General features: G+C 42.4%; 1 protein-coding gene across 4 annotated transcripts in view; it reads right to left on the bottom strand.

Moving 5' to 3' along the window:
- ADCK1 (aarF domain containing kinase 1) overlaps nt 1-12,318 on the bottom strand; it is a 121,634-nt gene that overhangs the window by 104,157 nt on the left and 5,159 nt on the right. For all 4 annotated transcript variants that reach the window (XM_015071589.3, XM_053224785.1, XM_053224786.1 and 1 more), the window contains exons 2-3: nt 4,887-5,032; nt 2,041-2,124 (exon numbers count right to left, since the gene is read on the bottom strand). In XM_015071589.3, the coding sequence (XP_014927075.1) occupies nt 2,041-2,124; nt 4,887-5,021 (219 nt within the window). In that variant the 5' untranslated portion in view covers nt 5,022-5,032. The remainder of the gene's footprint in view (nt 1-2,040; nt 2,125-4,886; nt 5,033-12,318) is intronic.

Raw genomic sequence — 12,318 nt, 5'->3', positions numbered from 1 at the left:
AAAAGATGAGCCAATCCCTGATCTAAAAGAATCTATATTCTAAAGTGAGAGACATGTAACCAATTATCATCTTTCGTAGGAATAAAGGCGACAGAGTGATTAAATTCAAACAGGAAGATATCTCTGGAAGGATACACAGGACAAGATGATCATCACTCCCAGGCAGGAAAACTAGCTATGTGAAGAACAGCAGGAGGAGGATCATTTTCTATGTTCAAATGTTTCTATGTTCAAACTTGGAATCGCATGCCAGGTGACTCTAGTTCCCATTAAACAACACTTTGAGGATGCAATCAGCCAAATCCTGAATATGCAAAATTCTACAGGACAAATGATCTGCTTTCTTCAATAAGCAAATAGCTCATAAAAGGAGGGGGAGGAGGAAAGAGAGATATTATAGATTGGAGAAGATTTTGGTTGCTGTTTCCTAATGCAATATATGCCACTTCATTTGGATCCAGATTGCAATGAACCAACTTTAAAAAAAAAAAAAAAAGCATTTTGGGGACCAGGGATATTTGAGTATACACTAGATATTAGAAATTATTAAGGACAGGGGCTCCTGGGTGGCTCAGTCATTAAGCGCCAACTTTGGCTCAGGTAATGATCATGTAGCTCGTGAGTTCAAGCCCAGCGTCGGGCTCTGTGCTGACACAGCCTAGAACTGCTTCGGATTCTGTGCCTCCCTCTCTCTCTCTGCCCCTCCTCCACTGACATTCTGTCTCTCTCTCTCAAAAAATAAACATTAAAAAAATTTTTTAATTAAAAAAAGAAATTAAGGACATATTATTAATTTTGTTAATTAGGAGTATGGTATCATAGTTTTTTTAAGGTACTTATCTATTAGAGATACAAAGTGAAGTAGTTACAGATGAAATAATATAATGCCTAAGATTTGCTTTTAAATATTTGAGCAAAGGGGCTCCTGGATGGCTGAGTCGTTAAGCATCCTACTTTGGCTCAGGTCATGATGTCACGGTTCAGGAGTTCGAGACCCACATCAGACTCTGTGCTGACAGCTCAGACCCTGGAGTCTGCTTCAAATTCTGTGTCTCCCTCTCTCTCTGGCCCTCCTCCACTCATTCTCTGTCTCTCTCTCACAAATAAATGTTTTTAAAAATTTAAATATTTCAGCAAAAATAAATGAATGAATAGAGAGTAGATGACACAAGATTGGCAAAATGTTGATAATGTCTGAAGTTGGATGATAGTTCCATAGGGTTCATTATACTATTCTCTCTACTCTTGTTAATGGTTGGAATTTGTATAATGAAAAGTTTAAATAAAAACTTTAAAATTAATTACCCCATCCACCAGGAATGATTGAGAAGGAAAAGTGTCACGGAGGAGAGGTATTTGAGCTGAGACCAGAAGGATGACTAGAGATTTTCTAAGGGGCCAAGGGCATTGCAGGCTGAGCAAAGACATACAGATCTATCACAAACCTCTCTCTGGAGGAACCAAAAGTATCTACACTTGACCCCAAACTCAACTCACATCCAAAAAAATGCCCTCTTGTGTGATGCCCCAACTCATCTCATTGTAGCATCAAAATCAACTGACTGTTCCAAGTGAGGAGACAGGGAGTGGGGTCAACAGCTCCACTCAGAGGCCTAACAGGAAGCCCCAGTGTAGCCTTGAGAGGACAGGAAAGCAATTAACCTCTTTCAACTGGGTTTTGCCTGACAAAGCACTTCAGAAGCCAACTGAGTTACCTCAGGAACAGAGCCTTCATCCCTCCTGAGTCATCCCAGACACCTTGTGCTCCCCAGAAACACCAGCCTCCCCAACAGTGCCTTGTAGATTAATAACCTCAGTATCACAGGATCCAGCTTGATGTCAGCCTGGTAGTCTGGCCCATCAGCACAAAAACACCTCCAATGAGGAAAAATCCTCTGCTCCTTGCCTCCAAGCCTCCAGCCTCAATCCTCGCACAGCCCCTGCCCCCCTTCAGCTCCACACAGAAAGCTCGCTGGCTTGGCAGGTACTTCAGGACTTACCCAGTCTTGGCCTGGCTCAGCTGGGCCCAGGGTTCCTTACCTTGGATAGAAGCTGCAAGTACTCCTCTGAACCATAGGGGACACTCCTCAAAGAGGTGAGATAGTCATAACTGATGACAGCTGTCTGTGAATCAAGGAAACGAGAGGCTTAGCACCTGGACATTCAATAGCGCTCATCTACCCGGTCCCGCAGCTGCCGGCCCCTGACAGAGGCAGTGTGTCTAGAGAAGTAGACAACCCCTCCGCTGCGGTGCTCTGCCCCCAGATCTTAGCCTGGCCGGCTTCCTCCTGTCAGTCAGAGCTCTGCACAAATGCCACCTCTGCAGAGAGCCCTAATCGAAGGCTGCCCCACCCACCAGGAACTCTCAATTATTCATCATAACAAAATTATCCTATCCAAAATTACCTCACTCATTTGTTTCCTGGTAGGTGGACTATCTCCTCTTTGCTAGAATTTCAGCTCTATAAACACAGAGGCTTGTCCTTCCTGCTCATCACTGCATCCCCAGCCCCTTTTTACAGTGCCAGACACACAGGTAAATGCTCAGTAAAGACTAGTTGAACGAATGCTGTTGGATAAACGTATTACCACAAGTAAACATCGTTTTACATTTATGTTTGCTCTAACAGCCTAAGTTTTGATTCTGGGTCCCTTGGCCAAAAGTCTAGGAGAAGTCCCCATGTTCTTGGTGAAATCAGGAAATTACAGGCTTCCAGATATCTCAGACATGGAGGAGGCTTGAGGATTACCTAGGCCAACCCTTCCTTTTTAGAACTGAGCAACTGAGGCCCCTGGAAGGTAAGAGGCTTACAAGGCTGATACCTAGAGGAGTCTGCTCCCAAAGCTTTATTCCACTCGATATAAATGTGTTGAGCACCAACCGCGAACAAGAGTTGGTCACTGAACAAAGCACAAAGCCAATCAAGACCAGAGCCCTGGCCTTCAAAGAATGCACAGCCTAGTGGCTGGTTTATAAATCACTGGTAAATGCCTTCTTCCCTCATTCCCAGCTACAGCTGGCCCTTGAACAACATGGGTTTGAACTGTGCGGGCCCACTTACACGTGGGGTTTTACCGGTAAATTACCGTATGGTACTGTAAATGTATGTTCTTTATGGTTTTTTTTTTTTAACGTTTATTTATTTTTGAGAGAGAGTGTACCCATGTGCGAGAGAGAGGTGGGGGGAGAGGCAGAGAGAGAGGGAGACAGAGGATTCGAAACGGGCCCTGCACTGACAGCAAAGAGCCCGACATGGGGCTCAAACCCATGAACCATGATATCATGGCCTGAGCCGAGTCAGACGCTTTATCAACTGAGCCACCCAGGCACTCTTTCCTTATGATTTTCTTAATAACATTTTTTTCTAGATTACTTTATTATAAGAATACAGTATATAATACATATGACATACAATGTGTTAATCGACTCTTCATGTTATCTGTAAGACTTCTGGTCAACAGTAGGCTATTAGTGGTTAAGCTCTGGGGGAGTCAAAAGTTATACGTGGATTTTTGACTGCATGGGTGTCAGCACCCTAACCCGTTGTTAAGGGTCAACTATATTGAAACCCCTAAGGTTCCATCAAAGCCTACTTCCCCTAGGACACTCATCCTGACTCCCAGCCTACGGGGCTCACTCTTGTGTCTGAGGTCCTGTAGCAGTGGTCACCTGAATCACACATCTTGATCCGATCCATGGCTTTAAAACAAATCCATTGCTTTTTGACCCATTCACATGAGCACTCCTCAACCATCAGCTCCTTCAAAGCTGGGTGTGGGTAGGACGGTTCATTTCTACCTCTCAAAGCCTGTAAAGACCACACTGGGCCCCCAGAAAGCACTTGATAAACACTCAGGAATCATTTCATACTCTATGGCCTATCTATTTATCTATTTGTCCATTAGATTCTATGACTAGCTAGGGAGAAGACTTCACAACACTGAGTATTAAGGAAATGATCAGACAACAACCCAAACAGACAGCGCACAGAGTATATCTATGCCAAGGGGAAGAAAGGATGAGTTCATCCTGCAGCAGACAGAGGAGGCAAGAAAGCACGAAGCATGTGGCAAATGACCCACGAATGGGGCAGTTATATATGCATGTTTGGGAGAGCTCCTTTCAGCAGAGTTAGGAGGACATGATTCAACAGGGAGGATGTTCCTGAGCCACTGGAGAAAACTTCTAATGGTGAAATATTCAACTAAGATGCTCTTTTTTTTTTAATGTGTATCTACTTTTGAGAGAGCGTGTGAGTAGGGGAGGGGCAAAGAAGTGGGGAGGGACAGAAGATCCAAAGTGGGCTTTGTGCGGACAGTAGTGAGCCCAATGCAGGGCTCGAACTCACAAACCATTAGATCATGACCTGAGCCAAAGTTAGACATTCAACTGATTGAGCCACCCAGGACCCCTCAGATTAGATTGAGGGTTGGAGGGGAGCCCCAAAGTTTTCCAAGGCCCAGATGTTCTGAGTATGAGCCCTGCATCAGGAACCACTCACACTAGCACACTGAAGAGAAAGCCAAGTTTTCTGGTAGAGTTTGATCAAGGCTGCAAAGTCTTTCCACGTACATTTGCTGAGGAGCACCGGTCCAGGTCTGTCTCTAAAATTACATACAGAATCTAACATGTCAAAGCTTCAGAACAGAGACCCTGTGCAATCCCATTCTATTTCGGCTTAGTATGACAGAGGTTGGGCGTACAGGAATATAGGTGCCTGAGGGTGCACATCCATGCCTGTGCTACTGTGCAGAGGGAGCTTTGCACAAGGAAGGGCACACATGCAGCTCCACACGTGTGGCTGGCACGTATATCTGTTACATGTACAAACACCTGCAGGTAATACAGCAGTTCCTCTGCCACCCTGACAATAAGAAAAACCTACCGTTGCAACTGCTCTGCCCACCCTGACAGCACCAAAGTCATTAGGATCCAAGTACTTGTTGCTGTAGAGGAAGAAGCCAGAGGCAGCAAGAGCCATGCCGGTCCACGAAGCAAGCTTGAGAGCCCTTCGGGCCATGTCCCCAGACCCTGCCGAAGGAAAGCAGAGAAAAGGAACAGTTGAGTTCCATAGTTAGTCAGACCAGGATTCAAATGCAGGCTCCGCCACTTAATAGATTATACAACCTTGGGCCATTTTCTCAATCTTGCTGATCTCTGTTTCCTCGTTTTTGGGGTAGCTGCCTCAAAAGTCGTTGGGATAAAATGAGATCATGTACATAAAAGGCTTAGCAGAGTACCTGGCACAAGCCAACTCTCAAGGTCATTTTTCCTTCCACAGTGCCAGGCACCATTCTAGGCACTGGGGACAGAAGGAACAAAACAAAGTTCTTGCCCACATGGACTTACACTCTAGATGGGACAACAGATCAGAAGCAAACAGACATATATTAGAATAGCAACTGGTATTAAGTACGGAGAAGAAAAAGAGGGTAAGAGGATGATGAATATGTGACAGAGGTGCTATTTTAAACAGGGGAAGTGGCAGAACATACTAACCACCGTTACTTGTAACTATTATTTGTACTACCATGCACATATAGGCATCATTAGCCCTCCATGCCCAGGTCTGAAATGCTCAGGCCACGGTCAAAATGGCAGCTGGTCAGAATCAGCCAGATAAGCTCTCAGTGTCTGGCTGATTTCCAAAATATTTATTTCAGTTAGAGTAAACTGCTTCCTGTCTAGATTGTGAGCTCCCTGAAGTTTTGCCTGAAGGCAAATACCATGACTATTAGTACACCGTCCACTCACAGTCTTGCAGGATACTATGCGGTTAGGGATTCGATGTCCACGTGCTGATTTGATCTGTTCAACCAAACATACTCCCAGTCGGTAGGATCAAGTGGGCTCAAGGCTCTTTGATACCCTTCCCCACCCTACTTGTACCAGCTCAGCCCACCAGGTGGACTGTTGGAGCATTTGGAGGTCACTGTACCCAATGGGCTGCTTCCTCTTCAATTTCTGGGAACTCTATATCAGACTAAAATCCTCGACCATAGCTGCAGGTACCAGGGGAGAAGTCCCACCCAGGAGAAGTGAATCACCAAGTCAACCACACGTGCAAACCTGTATAGAAGCAACAGGAAGATTCAGGCCATCACTGTTTGCTCTGCTTTGGACTCAGTCTGTGACCAACCCCTCCCTGCTCTGTGCTTCTGTTTCCTCTTTGTATGAAAACTATTGCTACACACAGTCTTGTCTTCATTTTCTTTAAAATGTATTTGGACTCATGCCTCATAGTATAGCCACAGATTTTCTTAAAATCTTTAATTTTATTTGAGTGAAAGAACACGAGTGGGGAAGAGGGGCAGAGGAAGAGAGAGAGAATCTTAAGCAGGCTCCATGCTCAGCACAGAGCCTGACACGGGACTCAATCCTACAGACCTGAGCCAAAATCAAGAGTCAGAGGTTCAACCCACTGAGCCACCCAGGCATCCCACAGATTTTTTTTTTTAAGTATTCACAGGTACATCTTATTCCATTCTTCTACTTTCAACTTAAATTTATACTGTTTCTTTAAACAACATATAGTTGATTTTTTTCTTTTTGCAATTAATATAACCTATGTATTTAGATTTAATTTTAGCATCTTCTTCTATGCCTTCTATTTTTCCTACCTGTTCTGTTTCTTTTTCTCTCCTTTCTTGGCCCTTTCTGGACTCAATAATTTTTATAATTCTGTTGTTTTTCTCCTTTGCAGTCTTCTTTTCCTAATCCAACATTTCTAAAGTATGGTCAGAGGAATACCTGTAAAAATACCATTTCAAAAATGCAGATCTCAGGGGTGCCTGGCTGGCTCAGTGGATAGAGCGTGAGACTCTTGACCTCAGGGTTGTAAGTTTGAGCCCCATGTTGAGGATAAATATTACTCAAAAATAAAATCTTATTTATTTTTTTAAAAGTTTATTTATTTCGAGAGAGCATGTGTGCATGCACAAGTAGGGGAGGGGCAGAGAGAGACAGAGAGAGAGAATCCCGAGCAGGCTCTGCGCTGTCAGATCTCACGGGGCTCAATCTCACAAACTGCAAAATCATGACCTGAGCCAAAATCAAGAACTGGAGACTTAACCAACTAAGCCACACAGGCACCCCTAAAATCTTTTTTTTTAATCTAATAATTTATTTTTTATAATTTACATCCAAGTTAGTTAGCACATGGTGCAACAATGATTTCAAGAGTAGATTTCTTAAGCCCTTTACCCATTTAGTCCATCCCCCCTCCCACAACCCCTCTAGCAACCCTCTGTTTGTTCTCCATATTTAAGAGTCTCTTCTGTTTTGTCCCCCTCCCTGTTTTTATATTATTTTTGCTTCCCTTCCCTTATGTTCACCTGTTTTGTATCTTAAAGTCCTCATATGAGTGAAGTCATATTATACTAAAATCTTTTTTTAATGTAGATTTCTTACACTATATTAACAAAATGAGGGATAAAAATCAGATCATCTCAACAATGCAGAAAACGCATCTGACAAAATTCAACACTCATTAATGATTAAAAACTCTCAACAAAGTAGATACAGGGGAACATACCTCAGCATAATAAAGGCCATATATGATAAGCCCACAGCTAACATCATACTCCATGGTGAAAGGCTGAAAACTTTTCCTCTAAGATCAGGAACAGGACAAGGATGCCCACTCTCACCTCTGTTATTCAACACAGTACTGGAAGCCCTAGCAAGAGCAATTAGGCAAGAGGAAGTAAAAGGCATCCAAATTGGGAAAGAAGAAGTAAAACTGCCACTATTTGCAGATAACATATTATATATAGAAAACCCTAAGCAATCCACCAAAAAACCATCAGAATAAACAAATTCAGTAAAGTTGCAGGATACAGAATCAGCATGCAAAAATCTGTTGGGTTTCTATGCACTAATAATGAATAATCAGAAAGAGAAATTATGAAAATCCCACTTATAATTGCGTCAAAAATAAAATATCTCAGAATAAATTTAACCAAGACCTATACACTGAAAATTATAAGACACTAATGAATTGAAGACACAAACAACTGGCAAGATATTCTGTGTTCATGGATTGGAAGAATATTATTAAAATTTCATTGGGGCGCCTGGGTGGCTCAGCCGGTTAAGCGGCCGACTTCAGCTCAGGTCATGATCTCGCAGTCCGTGAGTTCGAGCCCCGTGTCGGGCTCTGTGCTGACAGCTCAGAGCCTGGAGCCTGTTTCAGATTCTGTGTCTCCCTCTCTCTGACCGTCCCCCGTTCATGCTCTGTCTCTGTCTCAAAAATAAACGTTAAAAAAAATTTTTTTTAAATTTCCATATTACCCAAAGCAATCTACAGATACAATGCAATCCCTATCAAAATTCCAAAGGCAGTTTTCACAGAAATAGAACAAACTATCCTAAAATTTATATGGAACTACAAAAGACCAAGAATACCCAAAGCAATCTTGAGGAAGAAGAACAAAGCTGGAGGTATCATGGTCTCTGATTATACTACTATATTACAAAACTGTAGTAATCAAAGCAGTATGGCATTGACATAAAAACAAACACATAGATCAATGGAAGCCAGTAGAGAGTCCAGAAATAAACCCATGCGCATATGGGCAATTAATTTACAACAAAGGAGCCAAGAATACACAGTGGGGAAACGACAGTCTTCTCAACAAATAGTGTTTGGAAAACTGGATGGCCACATGCAAAAGAATCAAACTGGACCCCTATCTCATATCATACACAAAAACTAACTTAAAATGGGTTAAAGACTTGAATGTAAAATCTGAAAACATAAAACTCCTAGAAGAAAACATAGGCCATAGCTCTTGGCAATGACTTTTTGAATCTGACACTAACAGCAAAAGCAACAAAAACAACAAATGGGAATACCTCCAACTAAAAAGTTTCCATACAGCAAAGGAAACCACCAACAAAATGAAAAGGCAACCTACTGAATGGGAAAAAATATTTCCAAATCATATATCTGATAAGGGATTCATATCCAAGATCTATAAAAAAAACCCATACAATTCAACAGTTTAAAAAATCTGATTAAAATACAGGCAGAAGATCTGAATAGATATTTTCCAGGGAAGACATACAAATGGCCAACAGTTATACCAAAAGACGCTCAACATCAGTAATCATCAGGGAGATGCAAACTGAAGCCACAATGAGATATTACCTCAGACCTGCTAGGATGGCTACCATCAAAAAGACAAGAAATAACAAGTGATGGCAAGGAAATGGAGAAAAAGAAACCCTTGTGTACTGTTGGTGGGAATGTGAATTAGTGCAACCACTATGGAAAACAGTATGGAAGCTCCTCAAAGACTTAAAAATAGAACTACCATATGACTCAAATACCCAGAAGTGGAATTGCTATCCAAAGAAAACAAAAACACTAACTCAAAAAGATATATACATTCACATGTTTGCTGCAGTATTGTTTATAATAACCAAGGTAAGAAAACAACGTAAATGCCCATCAATGGATGAACGGATAAAGAAAATGTGATATATATGTGAATATAATGGCATATAACTCAGCCATGAAAAGGACGGAACTCTTGCCATTTGTGACACATGGATGGACCTAGAGTGAAATAAGTCAGAGAGAGAAAGACAAGTACTATATGATCTCACTTATATGTGAAACCTAAAAAACAAAAAACCAACTCCAGATAGAAAGAACAGCTTAGTGGTTACCAAAGACAGAGGGTGGAGGTGGGCAAAATGGGCAATGGGGATCAATAGGTACAAACTTCCAGTTATAAAATAAATAACTCATGAGGATGTAACATATAGCATGGACTTTTTTTTTTTTAATTTTTTTTTTCAACGTTTATTTATTTTTGGGACAGAGAGAGACAGAGCATGAACAAGGGAGGGGCAGAGAGAGAGGGAGACACAGAATCGGAAACTCCAGGCTCTGAGCCGTCAGCCCAGAGCCCGACGCGGGGCTCGAACCCACGGACCGCGAGATCGTGACCTGGCTGAAGTCGGACGCTCAACCGACTGAGCCACCCAGGCGCCCCAATACAGCATGGACTTTAATTAACAATATTTTATTACATATTTGAAAGTTGCTAAGAGTAAATCCTAAAAGTTCTCATCAGAAGAAAAAAATTTAGGGACACCAGGGCAGCTCAGTTGGTTAAGTGTCCAACTCTTTATTTTGGCTCATGTCATGATCTCACGGTTCATGAGATTGAGCCCACGTCCAGCTCTGTGCTGACAGCATGGAACCTGCTTGGGATTCTCTCTCTCCCTTTCTCTCTCTCTCTCTGACCCTCCCCCCTCCTCACCACGTGCTCTAGCTCTCAAAATAAAAACTTTTAGAAAAAAAGAAAAAAAAATTTTTAACACACAAAAATGCAGATTTCTGAAGTCTATTCACTGACCCACTGAATCACCAACCCTGGAGATGAGACTCAGGAATCTGCATTTTAACAACATAAGGGTGATTTTTACTCTTTAATAAAGAGGCTCCACTACATTCATATCCATCAGTGAAACCATGCCCAAAAATCAAGCCTTCTCAGTTTATTGCACCTACTCCCAAATCCCCAGTGTCTGCAATTGGCGCACAAGAGTGACTGCAAACAATTATTTTTAAAGAAATAATTTCAGAAACTCATTTCTTTCCCTAAACACAAATGCTCTGGCTCAGCTCCTGGTTCAGTTCTGGGAAAAAAAAAAAAAAGGAGTTTATAAATAAAAAGAATAAATTAGATTAAAACCTTGTTTTGTAGAATGTGCTTTATTTTCTTTATATTCTCTTTATTTAGGAAAGCCTCCCTATCCCCACATCATTCTGCATTTTAATTATTTTTTCTGCCAAAATTTATTTTTTTTAATATGAAATTTATTGTCAAATTGGTTTCCATACAACACTCAGGACTCATCCCAACAGGTGCCCTCCTCAATGCTCATCACCCACTTTCCCCTCCCTCCCACCCCCCATCAACCCTCAGTTTATTCTCAGTTTTTAAGAGTCTCTTATGGTTTGCCTCCCTCCTTTTTTTTTTTCCTTCCCCTCCAAAATTTTATTTTTTTTTAATATTTTTTTAAAATAATCTCTACACCCAACATGGGACTCAAACTCACAACCCCCAAGATCAAGAGTCACATGCTCTACCCACTGAGCCAACCAGGCACCCCTCTGCCAACATTTTAGTAAGCCAAGGGTTCCTTCCAGATCAGAGACATGGTGGTTGAGAACATGCACTCCGGCAGGCCTGCATTGGAGCCCCTACAGTCATTTGCCCAAAGGGTTAGCAGCCACACTGCTAACTCTCTCTGAATCTTGTGACCTTGTCTATAAAATGGGGATGATGACATCAGTGTCTACTGGATGGGGTGGTGAGGGACGAGGAAGTCATGCAAAATGTATAGCAAAGAGCCACCTCCACAGTAAGAACACAGCAGCAACTGCTATCACCACCAACACTGTTGTTATCTCTTATTGTTATTATTACTAGTAATTATTTCCTCTCCCAATGCCATGCTCCAGTAAAGGACCTCATTTACACTGCTATCAGCTTCTGCAGGACTTCTGCGTGCCCCACTTCTAACATCCTGGCAGGCTCCCACTTTCCCCTACCTTTTCCCCTTGTTCTCTACACCCTCAGCCTGCAGGATCTGCTCTCAAAAAGGGTAGCATACAGGTCATGATCTCACGATTCATGAGATCCAGCCCTGCATCAGGCTCCATGCTGACAGTATAGAGCCTGCTTGGGATTCTCTCTCTCCTCTCCTTCTGCCATTCCCCTTGCTTGTGCCCTCTCTCTCACACACAAAATAAAAGATGTTTTTTTATATTTTATATTTTTATATAAATAAACAATAAATAATGTTTATTTATCTTTGAGAGAGAGAGAGACAGAGCGTGAGCTGGGGAGAGGCGAGAGAGGGAGACACAGAATCCGAAGAAGGCTCTGAACTATCAGCACAGAGCCTGACGCCAGGCTCGAACCCATGAACTGTGAGATCATGACCTGAGTCAAAGTTGGACGCTTAACCAACTGAGCCACCCAGGCGCCCCAAAATAAAAAATGTTTAAAAAGGGCATCAGCATGCTCAGTTCACCCTCTACCTTGTCTTGCCAAAACACAGGTTCCCAAATGGACCCAGAAGCAGGCTTTACATTAGGCTGAGTGCACTCAGCTCCTTACACATCTTCCTCCTTCAAGATCATCAGTGTAGTCCATGAGGGACCATTCCTTGTGGGGCCTGAAAAGAAGCCCACATTAAAAAGGTCATCTGGGGGCACTTGGGTGGCTAGTTCAGTTAAACACCTGACTCTTGATTTCAGCTTAGGTCATGATCTCACAGTTCACAGGATCAAG

This window comes from Acinonyx jubatus, chromosome B3 (assembly GCF_027475565.1).
Source record: "Acinonyx jubatus isolate Ajub_Pintada_27869175 chromosome B3, VMU_Ajub_asm_v1.0, whole genome shotgun sequence".
Classification (NCBI taxonomy): Eukaryota; Metazoa; Chordata; class Mammalia; order Carnivora; family Felidae; genus Acinonyx; species Acinonyx jubatus.
The sequence above is the reverse complement of the archived record's forward strand: the minus strand, read 5'-3'. Positions and strand labels throughout refer to the sequence as shown.